We start from the raw sequence: 17,288 nt of genomic DNA on the forward strand, positions 1-17,288 counted from the left end.
CATTGGCAAACTGATCGAAATCTCGACCACCGGTTCCTCAGAGGTCTCAAGTTCAAATCTTTTGCTCTCCGGGTCCTTCCTCTACCTCGGACCAATCGAGAATCGACCTTATCTTCAAATTCACGGCGAAAGAATAGAAAATAATTCATTTTTACAGTTCTTTAAATCGTTTACACGACAAAGCATCAGTCTTTACTAAAATCAGGCGAAGCCAAGCCAGCCAGAGATGCTTAGCTTGCAGTGTCGTCCTCCTTTCTTCATCTCCGTCCCAAATCGGAGCACCAACTCTCGCTCAACGGCTCCAATTCGTGCGACCAGTGGCTTCACTGCTTCTCCGTCGTCCCCAATCTCTCGCCGTCTTATCCTTCTCCGACACGCTCACAGTTCCTGGGATGATCTTTCCCTCAGAGGTAGGTACTCTTCTCTTTCTCTGATTCTCTTCTTCTCCCTCAAAATCGGAAAATCAAATCTTTATGTCTCTCTTTCTGTGTGTCAACGATAGACCATGATCGTCCTCTAAGTAAAACAGGACAAGCCGATGCTGCCAAAGTAGCTCAAATCCTCTCCTCACTTGGTTGGCTTCCCCAACTCATTCTCTCAAGGTCTGAACTCCAAGTTCCTCAAATTAGGATAGTTTGGATTTTTCGTTTCGTGATTGAGGATTGTGGTAAAATGATTCATTTCACAGTGACGCCACTCGAACTAGAGAGACACTGAAGTCAATGCAAGCGCAAGTAGATGAGTTTATGGAGGCAAATGTACATTTCATTCCTAGCTTTTACTCCATTGCTGCTATGGATGGCCAAACCGCCGAGCATCTTCAAAACATTATCTCTAAATATTCAACCCCTGACATCTCCACTATCATGTTAGTTAGTTAGTTAGTTAGTTTCTTATCAGTCTTTTTTGCTTCATCTTCCTTGTGCTGTGTTATAATTCTTCTTCCCAATTGCTTTCACAGGTGTATGGGGCATAATAAAGGTTGGGAAGAAGCAGCTTCCATGCTCTCTGGAGCTTCTGTTAAGTTGAAAACATGCAATGCTGCTTTGCTTCAGGCTTTTGGCAACTCCTGGGAAGAAGTTTGTAGATTCCATCCTTTTTCAGATATGCTTGAGCTCGCTTTTTCTTTGATTTGGAGCTAAATTTTCTTTTGGCCATCACAGGCTTTTGCGCTCTCTGGCCCTGGCGGATGGAAACTTGAGGGTCTAGTGGCTCCAGACAGTAGCATCTGTGTGTAAGAAACTGGAACTATCCCTAGCTTCAAGTTTACCTTCAAGTTTATATAAAATGTTGTAAAGTTTCATCCATATGTGCATTTCTCATGTGCTAGTGTAGTTAAGCTTAGTTTTTAGCTGATGATGATGAACACAGCAAGAGCAGATTGCATCTCTTGATTGGGATGTTTGCCTTATGTAAGATCCGAGCATCAAGGATATGTTCAAATGCAGTTACATTATTTATATAAATGGGAGTTTGCATGTTTACCTAATTGACTCTTTTCACTGGTGGGTTATTTTATTCACGTTACCATACACTTGTAGCTGTTTTTGTGATCAAACTTTAGAGTTGGGGTATCGAAAAATCGTCAGTCAGAGATTCCATGGGTTATTGTGTCTTGGAGAGTCAATGTTTTTTAGGGCCTTCCATACAACACTGTTGCATTTAAACCCTGACCCGAAACTGATCTGCCAAACCCTATCATCTCTTTTCATTTTCCCTTTGTGTTCCAAGTAAGCCAGCTCGTACCATATACTGCTGCTTGATGTATTCCCGAAACGTTCCAGTGTCCGTCTTGATGCCTCCATATTCTCTTCCGTCAACTTGAGATCCTTTTGAATCTCATCAAGCGCTTTCTTACTCGATGCCAATACACATAGATGCTCAAAAGAAGGCTCAAGACGACCAAGTGTTGCAATGTTTGCTTTGAGTGCATGGCGACCAACTTCCATCACATCTCTAGATACATACAGTCCTTGTTTCCCATCTCTGTCTTCTCTCAATTCTATGCTCTTATAACTTGTGTCGTCCATGCCTTTATGGGTTCTTACTAGCTGTTTCATTTCACCAGTTACAATGTCATTAGTCAAAACAAAGAACAGATCAAGAGTAAGTCAGAGTGTTTCTTTGTTATTATCACCTGCATAAGTTGGTATTTGGCTCGCCATCTGTCGATACGCCGACTAGATAACATAACTGCAGCTGCTCCCATTCGAAAGAAGCAATTTGGTGGAAGCAACGCGACGTCATTACCTGAGTACCAAGTGAAGCTTACTATCTCAGTGCTCACCACCAAAGCATAAGAGCCTTGATGAGCGTTCAAAAGATCTTTGGCTAAATCAATGGCTATGATTCCGGCGCTACACCCCATACCACCAAGATTGTAGCTCTCTGTGTTATGCCTGAGCTTGTAATGGTTAATCACCATGGCCGATAGAGAAGGCGTGGTGTTGAGGACTCCGCAGTTTAGCACCAGGATCTTGATATGCTTCACGTTGATTTTGGTTGCTGCAAGAAGTTCATCAATTGCTCCAAAGATCACCATTGCTGCTTCTTCACGACCATCACGAAGATTGACCCTGTGACCAGGCTTGAACACCACTCTCGGCATGTAACTCTCCTCTCCTATCCCTGATTGGTCCAGCACTTTTCTTTGAAGCTCGATGGCAGTCTCGTTGAAGTTACCAGACTTCATTGCCAGCTCGATGAAGTCGCTTTTCGTAATCTGTACAATTTACATCCACAAAACAACAATGAGAAGACGGAGAAAGACAGAGAAGAAAGGTGGAGAGGGAAGAGACATGACCTTGAGATGATCGGGTGGGCGGTAACAGGAGAAATCGAGAAGAAAAACAGAGGAAGGAGTAAGAAAATGATAGATGAGGAGGAGAAAGAAGATGTATAAAGGAAAAGCCAAGATTGGGAGAAACCGATATACAAAGATAAAGAGAAGGAGAAGAGGAGGAATGAAGAAAGAAAAGGTACGGGAGAGAGAGAGAAGGTAAATGTATCCAAGCTTGACGTATCTCATACTCACATATCTGAGGAAATCAGGACTGCCCTTGGGTGACTTTGACTTAACTCCACCATTCATCATCTTTGTTGCCTCTTTTTCCATTTTCAGTAGGCATCAAACCCTTGTGGTCTCTGAATAAATAATCAAATAAATATGAGTCATTGTAACAGAAAGATGGCTTCTTTGGTGCATGTTACCGTTGAAGTGGCGGGTTTTGCTGCATCATTCAGTTGGTGTGGTGTAACTAAACCAAAGCTTGGTTCATGTAATTACCAGTTTTGACCAATGAGAATCAAGCTCCCATTCTTCATACAAATCTGCTACAATAAACAAGATAATTCGATACCTAGAGATTCATAGATTTGAAATTGACATATTCAAGAAGATTATCAGAATTTCGATTGGACTATATTTGAACAGAAGATTCAACCCATAACATTCAACACAAGAATTGTACAGCACATTTCAAACCATATTTTTATCTTAACCTTACCAACTCTCACTAATGAAAACTACAAAAGCTTTAACCAACAGATCTCTACAATGTATTATTACTCAGACCAAAACTTCACAAAGGCTGTCAAGAAAGATTTCAGAGCTGCCAAGAGAGGATTTGTTTCCTGTCTTCCCATATTAGATTCCCCTTTCCACGATTCACTGAAAATAAGAAGAAAGAAAAGTATGTGAAACTGAAACCTCTGGAGACCCAAACACAATACCAACAACGCTAAAGCACGATTGAGACTTTGGAGTGAGTTTACTCACGGTTTAATTCTGTTTAATGTTGCATTGTTTTCTTTTTGAGAGCTTGAACTATCTGGAGCATCAAGTTTCCCTTTTTCCATGGTTGCCTTCTTCTCTACACTTGCGACTTCATTCCCGGCATAGCTACTCACAGTGTCCACTTTTGCTCTGTCGTTCTTAGGACTTCCCGACTGTTACACAGTTAAAGATTACAAAGTTATCATCCATATGTGGATTTCTCATGTGCCAAGTAGTTTAACTTAGTTTTTAAGAACAATCAACAATCAGCTTTGCATACATTCAGTTTCACCGTAATTCTCAAAGTTGGATATCAAAATTGACTACCAAAACATCTAAAAACATTCAAGAGGTTGACTATTCCACTATCATGAAAAACTTTATCCTAAGCTCAGATAGGAAACCTGTTGAACACAAACATTTTTCTTGCATCGACACCATGAAGAATATTTAGTTTCAGTATTCAAATAAAATGTAAAAGCACACATATACTAGACGAAGCTTACCTCAGTGCTAGATGTTGGCATTTTCCGTTCAGCTGTCAAAGTTCCATTACTAAATTCCTTTGTCTCCTGGATGTTGCCAATCACACCATTCACAACAACGGTCTCTTTAGTATCAGCACATTCAACATCTACTGAAGCAGGATTTACAATTTCCTCTCCAACTTTCTTTTCCATAATGACAGAAATATGATTTGGCATTTGACCAACAATGACTTCCGTCCCTTTTTCTTTAATTACCGCAGAAGAAGTGGATGATGAAATCTCCCCAAGATCAACATGATTTATGGTGCTGCTATGAGCTTCCAGCTCTGTCTCAGTTCCTTTCCCACCCTCACAAACTTCGTCCACGTCTCTAGGCTGTCCATCCGGTGAGTCCAACGTTGAAGTCACAGATTTTAATGGAAACTTCTCAGCAACTGTTTCTGCTGGCATATCAATTATGCCTAATACGTTCTTCACGTTCTCAATCTCGGTCATTGCTGCTCCTGCATCATTCAGTCTTTCGTCATTGTTAACAGGATTTGTGTCGTCTGATTTCATCAAAGGTAGTTCCTCAAATCCTTCATCTTTGTTATCCACATCGATTCTTTTACCCAGGGGTTTGGTGGCAACATTATCGCACACGGTCTCCATACAATTTTGTAGCCCTACATCACGCTTGATATCATTTTCTTCACTGCAAGATGCTGCAAGCTGAGTCATGGATATCTCAGTGGAGTCCATTGCCTGGTGTACGAGCCCAATGTCTTGATTTCCATTCACTTCCCTGCAATCCAATATACCAGATCCTCTGTCATCTAAGCTAGCCTGGCTACCGTTAATGTTTTCCCCGCTTCCAGGTGACTTCATCTCCTCAGCCTCAGAAGAAAAATCATAACTTTGATCTGAGAAAGATAAAGGGGGCACAGGATCCATCAGGATAGAACTTGAAAGACTTTGATCTTGCACAGAGCCATTTCCCTCAAGAAGCAAGCCACCAGGACCAAGGACTCTATTTTCTTGGATAATCTCTCTGACAATCTCCCTTATAGTGTAGAAAGATCCACCAACCTCCTTGTGTGTGAGACTAAGTGAAGGAAAACTCCCATTGTTTAGTTTTTGATGCCTGAAAACAAACACCAATTACAAATTTACAATAGGTACGATTGAAAAAAGAATGTCAAAATCCTGGCTAAGGGAAGAGAATTAAGGTGCATACTTCTTTATAAAAGATTCCACCAGTGTCTTTCTCTCTTCTTTAGGAATCCTATTACGAGTCCTCTTACCTCCAGAATCGTGAGGCTTAGCTAAAGCAAAAATTTGCCCAGCGTAACTAGTCTTCATAGAGTGCATGTTTTTTCTTTGTTCTATCTATATATCCTGCTACAGAAGAGTTAAAGCACAATCAGAAGCAGACAATCATCCCAACAAAAAAAAATACATTACAAGTCTACCAAATAAACAAAATTCTTAAGACAGATCCGTTTAGTTCATTATTTCGAAACAGGAACTGGCTAAATAGCAAACAGAACAGCGAAGACTCCCAATCCAGACAACCCACACGAAGCGGAATTCTTATCACCATAAAGAAAAAGGACAATTGAAAAGCAAAAACTCCATTGATAACCAAGAAGAGATGAGAAAGTAAGAAGAAAGGTGCTTATACGGTTTACCTACGACTCTGCAACCGCGAGAAAAAGAGAGAGAGGGCGAGATTAGAATTCACGAGTCATCTTCGCAAATGGACTAAACCCTACGCAGTACACAGACACAGACCCAGTGTCAGTGTTGGGAGGCGCAAGCGGGAATTTGGGTAAATTATTTCACCTTTTGGGGCAAAATCGTCATCTTCGTTATTCCTTATTTCTTTACTTATTTTCAGTTTGACCCCGAACACTTTTTTTTAATTGATTTAGACCCTTATTGATCTCAAAATTTCTTATCTTCAGGTCACTTTTGTAGCCAGAATACTTTTTAATCAATCAATTTCGACCCTCACCGATTATGACATGGTGAAAGAACGTTATTAAACTCTATGTATATATAATACTAGAACATAGTACAACTAACTTCATGTTTTCTTGCTGCTATAATAAACGTAACCTCATGTATTACCAACATGAAGCATTTTATTTTCTTGTTACTAGTAGTAAGTTGTACATTCACATAGTCTAAATGCTTTCAACTTTCAAATCTCTGCCTCAGAACAAGTCTCCAAGAACTGGATTAGTTTTGAGCGTTCTTCCTCCAACAGCTCAGGGTCTTCGCTCGATAGTCTCTCCCGAGTTGCACCATCCACACTCGTTGGATCACCCACTACCTGTTTAATTAGTACACAACAACGTTACAGCATTAACTCATTCATCAATACTTGTTCAACTCCTATGTTAAGAGACAGAGACATTTTTACTTTCGTGTAATTGTTGGTATGGCCATCTTTGTTAGGTCCTATAAAGGGTTCAGCCTCATTGTGTGTCCATTCACCATCTATGATGTATTTATATTCAAACTGCCCTTCCTGTGTTTCAGAAGTTGTAACTGCGGTCAGAAAATGATAACAAAAACATACATTGAGCTTTCCAGTCTATTAAGAAAACTCACAGGCAGTTCTCTCTTTAGGGTCCAAAATCCTGTTCCTTTGTCCAGTGTTAAAGGTATCCTCTACATCAAGGAAAAAAATCTGGTGATAAGTAGGGCAAAAGATTTACATTATAAAATAAATACTCCCAAGTATTTCTGCATAATTATAAGACAATATTTTCATGAAACAGCAATGAGAAATGTGCATCCTAGGCTCCTAGCTTTAACGCTTATATGGCACACCATAGTTTTAAGAACAACGAATTATAATATATTATCTGATTTAAGGAAAATAAAACTTTTTCCACCTGTCCCCATCCAATGTCAAGGCCAGAAATTTCTACAGCGGAGAATCCCTTGTCTTTCAGTGTCAGAGTAACAGTCTTCTTCTTCAGTCCTGTAAGCTTTTATATCCATTTATACCGGGAAACAATAATCAGGAATCAAGGAACTATGCAACAAATGTTGTAACTTATGCTAATCAATGGAACTGATAAGCTTCTGCAAGCATTTTGAAAGTTGAACGATGACTCACAATATCAATTGTAGCATTTCTGATAGCATCCAGCTTCGGAAAACATGACCTTTTGCTCTGCAATAAATATTCAGAGATGTTGTAAAGTTCAATTTTACGCTTGCCTTTATGCTTTACCAGCCATCGAAAAATCTCTCAATTAATATGTCTAAATGCTAGACTAATTGATGTATGAACCCAAGAGTTTTTCTTTTCAATGCTATTTTTCAGTATATATTACTGCAAAACGTGATCCAAATGGTTTGGAATTCTACTTATCATAATCATTGGTTCATAGGAGAAAAAGCAAATCCCCAAGCATCCTCACATTATATAACAAGCAATAACATTAGTTGAACATGATTACCATGTTGGGTTACTTAATATAGGTACCAAGAAGATCATGCAGAGGCAACAGAGAGCAGTTCTTACACCAGTATCTTACCATAAGTAATTTATGAGCTTCCATGAGTTTATAGCCTTGCACCCAGAACATGTATGTCAACTGAAATTGAAATCAAGACCTCTTCTCAGTATTAGTCAGCAAAAAGTGAACATTTGTTGATTACTCCCTCATTCAACCGAAGAAGCACAAAAATAAGATGACTACTGATTTCAACAGTCTCATATTTTATTTCTTCGAACTGAATTGAAACAATTTTTCAAATTTGGGAAGCAATAGAGTTACGCCCATAGAAGACTCACGATGAAAGATGTGGTACAAAAAAAATAAGGGGGAAAAGAGATTAGCACAGTAACAGGTCTCTGCAACATACCGCAACAGCAGGAGCCCTTCCCATTCCAGCAGTGCAATGCACATATGTAACTCCTCCATTTCGCTTAACAGCTTTGTAAAGTGTACTAACCACAGCTGGAAGACGCATTCTCAAATCAAATGCATCAAAGTCTCTGTTACATCAAATATTATAATATGTCAATCCCCTACATTCTGAGTGAGTGCGTTCATGGTGAATTTTTCTATGCATGTGCTAGTGAACATTCTCATATACGCCATATGCGAAAAGGGATAATGATAGTTCCAAGTCTTTAACAGTAAAGAAATTTAGTGAGACTGGTATGATGACTAACTTCTACATTTACTCTAGCTCGCAAACAGACATAGGTGGACGAACAAAAAAGTTAGTTGATACTTGATAGCAGTGATTTCGCACCAGGTAAAACAAAAAGTCATTCAGTATTAGTCATAAACCAGTTATTGCTAAAAGTGATAAAAGTAAAGAGCCCAAACAAAAAGAAAGTATAACACTTTACTGACAAAACATGAGGAATTTAAAGACTGCTTGCCTAAAAGATAACTGAGACTACCCTCCAACAGCTAGATCATCAATTGTGGCTCCTTGAATTAGCAAGGCCTTACCTGATTTCACAGCGAATATGCTGAATATCACTATGTTTCTTAGCATAGGCTTGAATGCTTCTTATGTCTACTCCAAAATATCTGGAATGATTGGTCAAGGAAACTGAAAAAAAAATCATAAACATGAACAGAAAAAGAGAGCTTTGGAAGGATACTCCAAGTCTGGATCTTGTTGCAAGCAAAATATAGTTTTGACCCCAATTTTACGAAGCTTGTCAACATCTTCAGGGGTCTAGCAATAAAGGAGAGCAGACAATAAGAACACCAAGAAAGTAACACATTTCTAAAGCAAAATCACCATTTGACCGAAGGATAAAAAAGAAAACCTGTAAGCAGGATCCAACAATTAAATCTGGACGAATAAAGTTGTAGTTCATTCCTAACTCGTGCCTGTAAGTTAAAACTGAAATCAAAAGACAAAAGCACCAATTAGTGACTGAATTACAAAATTAAGGAGACAAGAGGGGTAAGTTTGCCAATAAACAAGCAAAAGATTTAGGATTCCTTGGTAGACAGAATCAAGATGAAAGATTGAAATTTTATAAGAGTAGAGTACAATCTAATGAACCAAGTCAATATTCCAATACCAGACAACAATTGGTAGAAATGAAATCATTAGAGTTTCCAATGTAAGGACACGTATAGGTAAAACCTAAACTTACCAGCACCCATAGCTTGAGTCATGTCTTGGCTATATTCATCAGATTTCTCTTCCTCCTTTGAAACACCACTCATCTCTGAGCTGGACTTTGACTCTGATACTGCCTACACTCAAAGCATTTAGAAAAGTTTCAATAAAAGCAAGAAACAAAAACCCAACAACACTGATATAACAATATATCTTAAAAGAGGTGTATACCAGTAAAAAAAGTCGAGCTTTTGGATCGTTGGCTTTGATCGGAGGTGATACTAACATCTTCAGAGAAGAAGGAGAAGGATCTCTTTGAATGCACCCAAATCCCAGCAGAGGTGAGACCAAACATCTGAAATAAGTAACGATCAAACACAACACACAAACTCAAATCAAATCAAAGAACCCAAATCAACAACATTTTCATAAAAATTGCTAATTTGTGAAAGCAAGAAGAGATACCTGGGAAGATTCTGAAGGCAATTCATTATTGAGAGAGTGTAGCAAAAATATCAGAGGAAGCAAACGAAGCTACTTACTTCTCTCTCAGTTCGACGATACATAAAAATCTGGTAATTATAATAATTTTTCAATTCATGTCCAAAAACGCTGTGAGTGTGACTCTGACGGTCACGACGATACAATTGGGACCCCCACGGTCCTCACCGGGAATGCAATCACTTTTGTTTCTTACGTAAAGTGGAAAATTACTATTAAAAAAAAGTATCAAACGTTTTACTATATCAAAAACACCCTCTTCACAAAAGTAATATCTGCTGCCACATCAGCACCATTAAATTTGAATTGGGTTATTTTGTCAAAGTATTTTTGTTAGAGATTATTTTATGAAGATGAAAAGTGAGAGGTTCTTTTTTAATATCTTCCGTTTTTTCTAAGAGCTAATGGGACCACTAGTCATATGACGTCACCACGTCTCTTTTATTGCTACAAAAGATCTTCTCTGCAATTTCAATACTTTTAATTTTTTTCATCAGAAGTAATTCGAAACAGTAATTGACTGACTTACTTGTAAATACAAATCAATTAATGAAATCAAAGACTGTTCAAAACAGTAAAATGAATTTTTAATTCCAGAATCAAAAGAGTTATTCGTCAGAGCAAAATCAGAAGAAAGGGAAAAAAAAACATTGCAACAAGATTTGGAAGAAGAAGAAAAAAAAAGCAGAGGAAAGAGTCTCATGAATTTACATAAACTTTCTATAGGTCCAAGTTCCACCTACTATGATCCTCAGAAGGCGTGGAGGAACCTCCAAAAAGACTTATCTTTGGTCTTTTTTGAACTTTCCCCATTGGTAACTGCCAAAACGAATCTGAGTTTTCAAAGAATACGTATGCAGCTATCACTGATGCCATGAACAAGCAAAACAGCAATGCATATATCTGCCACTCTGCACATCAAACACATATATATGAGTGAGAAATAGATAATATATAAACGTATATGTGCCGATCATATTTGCAGAGAAAGAGATCAGCAACAAACCTCTCCACTCCTTTGGTACACTGAGTTTGGTCACCATCTCACCCCATTCACTCGAAGTTGTCAGCATAACCCTACAAAGAACCAATTAGATAAAGATCAACATTAGAAAAAATGCGGAGACATAAGGGTTTCTGATTTATCATTATCTTTTCAATTGCTTCACCGTACCTTTCACTAGGGCAGAACTCAAGTGAAGCAATGGATTGACCAAGATGTAGCCTCTTACTGTAGTGGTAGATTTCCATTGTCTTAACTTCAGCAACAGATACATCTCCATCTTTCCCACCCCTACAAAAAAAGATGCAAAGTATGAGGTTTTAAGCTTTGTACAATCACAAGCCTGATAGCAATAAGCAGCCAAAGATGAAGAAAGACTCACAAAGCAATATATTTTCCGTCCAAGCTCACTGCCATTGTCGATGCAGTCTTCCTTGACAACTTCTTGAACCCAAGCTTCTTCCATGTACTAATGTCATAAACATTGACCAAAGGCGTATCACCTGATTCCAATTGTATAACATTTCATATGATGTTATCGATGTAAAATAGTAGTGATGTTACCCGAAAGTCGGATATATTACATACCTCTTTGAGCAGCACAAAACAAAAAAGGTTTTGTTCCATCTTTAGAGAAACGGCACAGTTCAATATTTTCATCCTGCAGACATCGATATCAGAATTAGGTAGTATATATCAGAAGCCAATATAAGAAACACCAGAGCGACAAAATCGAGACCGATAAATCTCAGAATTATATTGCTTGAAAAAGATCATAGACATGAAACTCATCTTTCATACAGCTTACATTGGATATTATTAGTTTAGAAATATAGCAATGCAAATGCAAACTTTAACTCTCACAATCACATACCCCACTACGTTCCAAAGTAGACAAAGGAAAACCATCTTCTGCTTTCCATATTCTAGCTGATCCATCAGTTGATGTTGTAGCTAAGAACTCTGAGTCAAGACTACAAAAAAAGATGCAAATATGAGAAAGATGCACACAACGGGATTCATTTCACAATCTCCATTAACTTCTATTTGTGTTGTATGACCAAGTCCCAGTTCTATACAGAAGACCAGTTTTTACTACCTCAATCCCGGTTTCACATTGAAAATAATATAAAAGGAGGGATGGTGGTAGAGAAGGTTCCGGTGTTTACCTAAAATCCATGTCCCGGATGGATTTGTGTGCCTTTGGCTCATCCAAAATTACACTTAGGTTTGGCCACTCCATAATTCTGAGACATCCATCCTGAAAAATAGCTTGTAGTAAGCTACAACTAAAATTGTCGCAACAGTGAAAGAAAAAAATCCCTTTTTATATTTCAGTTCCTTACCAATCCCCCAGCAGCTAATTTAGACCCATCAAAGCTGAAGGCCATACACTTTTGTAGTCCAGCATTTTGGAGGGGAAGGAGTTCTTTGGCTAAGATCGTAATACCCGTTGCTCCTCCAACAATCTCAAATGACCTGAAAACCAAATAAACTATATTTACCATCTGAACCGTAAACAAAATTTGTATAGACAATAAGGCAGATAGTGTCCAAAATGGTGGAAGTCAACTCCAGTTCTCTAGTATGTGTGAAATAGATGGAATAGCAGAGTTGCAAAAGATGAATGCAAGAAAGGGAAGTCAAAAGATACATGGATCAAAACTAGAAAGAGGCCAGTTGTAAAAGGCAACGGCAATTTCCAACAAAAGTATATGCAGATATATAATAAACCAAACCTAAACACACAAGAAATTCAAGCATCACTACAATTAATTCTACATGAGCAAACATAGGAGGTGGGAGATCGTTTGATGTAATGAGAGAAGCAATGTTAAGTTCTAGTCAATTTGATGTCTAGTTCTCATGTTCTTCATAACTTTAACAATACCAACTCAACAAATTTAGAAACATAGTATCAGAGGAAGGAACTATAGAATGTCTTTGGATAAAAACTTGTGGGTGGTAAAAACAGAGATAACGTACTTGCAACCACCTTTGGAGGTTGAGCAAACAAAGTAATCTCCAGCAGGATGCACTGAAACAGTCACAGGATCACCATCACTCTCCTTTAGCGTATGTGTTGCCTTTGCTCAAAGAATAAGAAGAAAAAGGTTGTTTTTTTTTATTTCATTAGTCGACAGAAGTAACTACAAAAAGAAAGGAGCTTTGCCCTGCTATCTCAGAATCAGAAGAAACCAACTTGAAGAACCCTAGAATTATTGCGTGATTCAGAAGAACCCAAATCTCCCAATCTAACGAAACAAACTAGATTTCACCCAAAACCCAACAAGATTTGGAAGCTCCTGTCGATTCAAAAATTGCAAAGGTGTAAGAAGAATTTTACCAAAGGAGAGGAGGAGAGAGAAGCAGTAACGGGGTCAAAAGAGAAGATGTTGAGAAGAGCAGGAGAAGAAACAGATGAGCCACGGCGTTTAGAAGCTTTAGCGATAAGAACCCAGTTTACTTTCTTCGGGCGACGAATCCATGATCCGCACACAACATGTCCACTTTCACGACTCGCTTCTTCAATCTCCATTCGTTGGATTGATTGATAATTAATTTCCTCTTTGGTCTCTCTCTCTCTCTATCTGACTCTCCAATTTGGATCTCTCTTTATATATACACAAATATTGTTTGTTTTTTTTTTATATTTGGGTTGTTGTTGTTCAAGAGGAAAACAGGAAGTAAAACAAAAAATAAAAAGGAGTTGACTTTGGAAATTGGACAGAGAGATTTTGTTGAGTATAATAATGGAATTGCAAAATCTCAGACATTTGCGTTGTAGTAATCGTGCATATGCGGTGGTGGGAAAGGATATTCCTTTAGATCCTTGTTCCGATGCCGAATTTTATACTACAAAAGTTCGGTCACATCGTGCTTCCGTAATCTACAGTAGACTTTCCCATTGGTGTCAAATGTCAATCTTATTGTTTCGAAAAAGAAAAAAAGAAGAATGTAATATAGAAAAAAGGTAAAGATTGAACGTAATCTGATTGTTAGATACAGCTATTTTACAAAGAATTTTAATATTGTAAATATGAAAAGATATGATAATAATAATATTTATGTAACTTATGCATAAAATATAATTTTAATAGTGCAATATAATACTTTTTGACACTATATACTACAAATTAAAAAGTATAATATCTCTCTACCAAAAATAAAGAAGCTAAGAGCATGATTATAAGTGGTCTCTTAGAAATTAATCTTAGCAATATTTAAGTAATTTATTTGTAAAAGTGATTGTTAAGAGATAGTATTTTTGAGTTAAAATTTTTGTGTGATTAATGTTAGACTCTTAACATGTGGTTCTTAGAAAAATAAATATTAATATAAAAATAAAATTTATAATTATAGAAAATTTAATAATTGTTGCAAATTAAAAAAATTAAAACATACATGAGATACAATTTATAACATAAAGCACAAATGTTTTAAACTTAATTTCTAGAATATTTTGTCCATATATGCTCGACCAAATCCTTATTCAATTGTTGATGCATAGCTCGATCACAAAATCGATTTCTAGTGGACCATCATATCGACGAGATTTTGATAAAGAACAAAAGTTTAGAAAAGATTGTTTTGTGGTAAAAAGAACAAGAGTTTAGAAAAGTAGAAAAGATTGTTTTGTGGTATAAAGAACAAAAGTCTTTGGTAAATCACTTGGAGTATAAAGAAGAAGAGTTGAATTGTAAACGATTGTTGCATTAGTTTGTGAGAACAAGAGTGAATATGTGACTGAGTCATCATTCTCCCATCCTCCCTACATATCATGTGAATCGGATACGTTACTTCGTTTCCAAACAAAGGAAAAAGCAAGAAGAAACAGCATTTGCTTTGTACCTTGGGAAACAAAAGTCATAAACATGTTTAGAGGAGGAGATTCACATACATAAAGACATAAAGAAAGAGTTAAACAAAAACATAAACATGAACATAAAGACATCAATACACAAAAACACTTGAACATAAAGACATCAATAAACAAAAACATAAAGACATGCACAAAGACATCAATGCATAAACTTTCAAAGACACAACACTTTAAGTTTACATAAACCAAATGTTGCTCAAAGAATAAAGGAGACAGCAGGTCCGAAATCAGTCTACATGCCATAAGAAGTAACCTTGTGATAATAAAGTTAACGTGACTAATCTAAAAGATTTTAAAATAATCAAGTAAGAATCCTTTCGTCAACAAAACCAAGTAACAAATACCACAGCAGCAACATAGTACACAATGCAGTAAATTGTTCCAAACGTACATAGATACATCCTTTGACAGCAGCCCGACGACAAAAGGCTTGTGGAAGTTCTCCTTGTACATCATAAGAAAACTAAAAAGCAAATCTTACTTGAACAAGCCATGGGGTCTGCAGATTGTGGAGGTTGCATCATCTCCTTCCCATCTTTGCTTGAATGTTTATGCAAATACGATAAAGAGACAATAATAAGAATGTTTCTTCAATTTCAGTGAACTTTCTTCAAATACATGACACTGCAACAAAACATAGGAAATATATCATCCAGAAGATACAAAGGTGAGAAAATAAAGCATAGATCCTCACATTTAGAAAGAGAACCGAGAGATTCAACACAAAACCATGTGAGGTTTTTGAGACCCATAAAGACAATTGACAAAAAGATTCAAGCTTTAACACACAGCTCACATTCAGACAGAGATTCAATTTGACAAAAAAGCTATAAACTTTGGTTCTAACAAACCCTATTTACTCAATTATGGCACCAAACTTGTGAAGGAGCTGAACAAAATCGTAATCAACACAATGAAATCAAACGTAACATCATCACAACGCAAACATCTAAACACTCGAGCTTGAGCGAATCGATTCATGATCTTCACACAATTCAGAATTCAAAAGAGGGGGTTTTGAGTTATTTAACACATACATCTTCATCAACGGACTCACTTCTATTAGAGCTTTAGCTTCTCTTCCTACCTTAAATTCGCAGGTAAATTTTGAGAAAAAGCACTTGGCTTTATACGATTGAAAGAGAACAATCGTGAAATTGATCGCCATCGGAGAGACGATAAAGAGAGAGAGAGACAACAGAACACGGGCAACCAATTCGAACCAATTTTAAGACGATCCAGACCAAACTCTTCGATTTCACCATCGGAGACGAGAGAGAAGGAGACCAGAAAGAGACGAGAAAAAATAAAGACGTTCGTCTCTTAAGGTATTTTGTTGTCTCTTAAGTAAGAGACGTTCCTTAACATTATTCAATATTTGGCATTTAATTTTATTCATATAATTACCTAAAATTTTTCTAAGATATGTCTAAGAGCTTACCGATAATGGTGCTCTAAGATATAATATCTCAAAACTAAGTTTTGATACTGCGTCAAACAAATCCTGCATCAAGCAAAGTCAGACAAATAATCAAATTCCTATGATGCTGGAAACGGTGGACTCTTTTCCCCCTCACCGATCGAAGCATCTCCATGGGCTACTTCTTCGAAGATTTTGGAGACATGTAGCACTTTCTTGTCTAGAGCCTCAGCTTCTTATCTCCTCGTCTTTGTCACCAGTTGTTTTACAAATATGCATGACAATCCACATGAGACTGACTATTTGCATGAATGGAGTCATGGAGAAACACGTTTGTTGTTCGACAACGCGCCATGCATGCTTTCTTCCGATATAAATGACGCGTCACAAAAAGTTATCTAGTTGCGCTAGGGTTAATTAATTCCATCCCTCGAAACACACAATAATGCATTCAATTACTTGTCATCTGAAACAATTCGACCAACTCACTCAACCCTTTGTCACTATCTAGTTCCAGTCTCACTACATCTCGAAAGATCGAAAGTTATAGTCTAACAAAGATCGAACGTTCAATATTTCAACACATACATCATTCATAAAGAATTAAAGACTCATATTTTATATATATGAGATTTGGTCGTCTCACTGTCGTTTCCCTTAACTAGATATGGCTAATTAGGCTTGAATTCAACATATATATAGCACAATCACATTCGAAGAAATACTCTTAACCTTCCGTGGAAGGACGTTTCTACATGTTAAATCCCTTTTTATAGATCACCATCAAGTAGATATCTCTATCCTGACATAAGAACACAATTCTAGCTGCCTCTTTTTTTCCTCCTCCCAATATTTTTGGTTTTTTGACTAGGTCTTTTTTTTTTCTTTTTTGTTTTTTAAATATTATGATTAGCGTAAGAGAGCATTCAAAAGAACAACTTCTCTGTCTTCTCGAAAGTCACCTTAGCCTTGCAGTTGTTTCAAGATTCGACTCGCCATCATGTCGAAGACTTTCTCCATGTGCCTGCATCCCCTCAACTTCGGACTATTAGAGAATCATGTCTCATTCCTCCATTGTTGGCCAAATCAATCGATTCTATTTGATTCACATAAGTCCAACT

General features: G+C 37.3%; 5 protein-coding genes and 1 long non-coding RNA gene across 8 annotated transcripts; 1 reads left to right on the top strand and 5 right to left on the bottom strand.

Annotated features, from left to right (window-relative positions):
- The first annotated feature begins 10 nt into the window (after positions 1 to 10).
- Positions 11 to 1,489, top strand: LOC9312196. Its single transcript, XM_021024983.1, has 5 exons — positions 11 to 410; positions 503 to 602; positions 689 to 868; positions 962 to 1,079; positions 1,164 to 1,489. Exons 1-5 carry the CDS (start codon positions 227 to 229, stop codon positions 1,236 to 1,238), a joined length of 657 nt encoding a protein of 218 aa, XP_020880642.1. The 5' UTR covers positions 11 to 226; the 3' UTR covers positions 1,239 to 1,489.
- Positions 1,436 to 3,187, bottom strand: LOC9312197 (3-ketoacyl-CoA synthase 15). Its single transcript, XM_002877799.2, has 3 exons — positions 2,804 to 3,187; positions 2,138 to 2,722; positions 1,436 to 2,051 (listed from the first exon to the last, which is right to left on the bottom strand). Exons 1-3 carry the CDS (start codon positions 3,113 to 3,115, stop codon positions 1,590 to 1,592), a joined length of 1,359 nt encoding a protein of 452 aa, XP_002877845.1. The 5' UTR covers positions 3,116 to 3,187; the 3' UTR covers positions 1,436 to 1,589.
- Positions 3,188 to 3,399: 212 nt separating this feature from the next.
- Positions 3,400 to 6,061, bottom strand: LOC9313914. Of its 2 annotated transcripts, none has more exons than XM_021024978.1 (5): positions 5,934 to 6,050; positions 5,480 to 5,640; positions 4,282 to 5,386; positions 3,779 to 3,948; positions 3,400 to 3,670 (listed from the first exon to the last, which is right to left on the bottom strand). In XM_021024978.1, the coding sequence occupies exons 2-5, from the start codon at positions 5,611 to 5,613 to the stop codon at positions 3,565 to 3,567; spliced, it is 1,515 nt and encodes a 504-aa protein (XP_020880637.1). In that variant the 5' UTR covers positions 5,614 to 5,640; positions 5,934 to 6,050; the 3' UTR covers positions 3,400 to 3,564. The 2 variants fall into 2 exon arrangements, with proteins under 2 accessions (XP_020880637.1, XP_020880638.1); XM_021024979.1 differs by having other exon boundaries at positions 3,444 to 3,670; positions 5,480 to 5,643; positions 5,934 to 6,061.
- Positions 6,062 to 6,279: 218 nt separating this feature from the next.
- On the bottom strand, positions 6,280 to 10,098 carry LOC9313915 (phosphoglucan phosphatase DSP4, chloroplastic). 2 transcript variants are annotated; one of them, XM_021024981.1, is made up of 13 exons: positions 9,826 to 10,098; positions 9,592 to 9,715; positions 9,395 to 9,497; positions 9,059 to 9,135; positions 8,888 to 8,964; positions 8,733 to 8,813; positions 8,131 to 8,263; positions 7,800 to 7,859; positions 7,376 to 7,432; positions 7,149 to 7,244; positions 6,862 to 6,921; positions 6,671 to 6,778; positions 6,280 to 6,580 (listed from the first exon to the last, which is right to left on the bottom strand). In XM_021024981.1, the coding sequence occupies exons 1-13, from the start codon at positions 9,849 to 9,851 to the stop codon at positions 6,449 to 6,451; spliced, it is 1,134 nt and encodes a 377-aa protein (XP_020880640.1). In that variant the 5' UTR covers positions 9,852 to 10,098; the 3' UTR covers positions 6,280 to 6,448. The 2 variants fall into 2 exon arrangements, with proteins under 2 accessions (XP_020880640.1, XP_020880641.1); XM_021024982.1 differs by having other exon boundaries at positions 6,490 to 6,580; positions 6,663 to 6,778.
- A 326-nt stretch (positions 10,099 to 10,424) lies between these two features.
- LOC9313916 (SEC12-like protein 1) lies at positions 10,425 to 13,644 on the bottom strand. The gene is made up of 10 exons (XM_021024980.1): positions 13,212 to 13,644; positions 12,851 to 12,951; positions 12,211 to 12,343; positions 12,034 to 12,125; positions 11,739 to 11,838; positions 11,453 to 11,525; positions 11,247 to 11,367; positions 11,036 to 11,155; positions 10,868 to 10,938; positions 10,425 to 10,772 (listed from the first exon to the last, which is right to left on the bottom strand). The coding sequence occupies exons 1-10, from the start codon at positions 13,401 to 13,403 to the stop codon at positions 10,582 to 10,584; spliced, it is 1,194 nt and encodes a 397-aa protein (XP_020880639.1). The 5' UTR covers positions 13,404 to 13,644; the 3' UTR covers positions 10,425 to 10,581.
- A 1,191-nt stretch (positions 13,645 to 14,835) lies between these two features.
- Positions 14,836 to 16,178, bottom strand: LOC110227997. The gene is made up of 2 exons (XR_002331589.1): positions 15,785 to 16,178; positions 14,836 to 15,371 (listed from the first exon to the last, which is right to left on the bottom strand). It is a non-coding gene; the product is annotated as an uncharacterized LOC110227997 (long non-coding RNA).
- Between the last annotated feature and the right edge of the window lie 1,110 nt (positions 16,179 to 17,288).

The sequence above is a fragment of the Arabidopsis lyrata genome (genome assembly GCF_000004255.2).
Source record: "Arabidopsis lyrata subsp. lyrata unplaced genomic scaffold ARALYscaffold_5, whole genome shotgun sequence".
NCBI classification, from domain to species: domain Eukaryota; kingdom Viridiplantae; phylum Streptophyta; class Magnoliopsida; order Brassicales; family Brassicaceae; genus Arabidopsis; species Arabidopsis lyrata.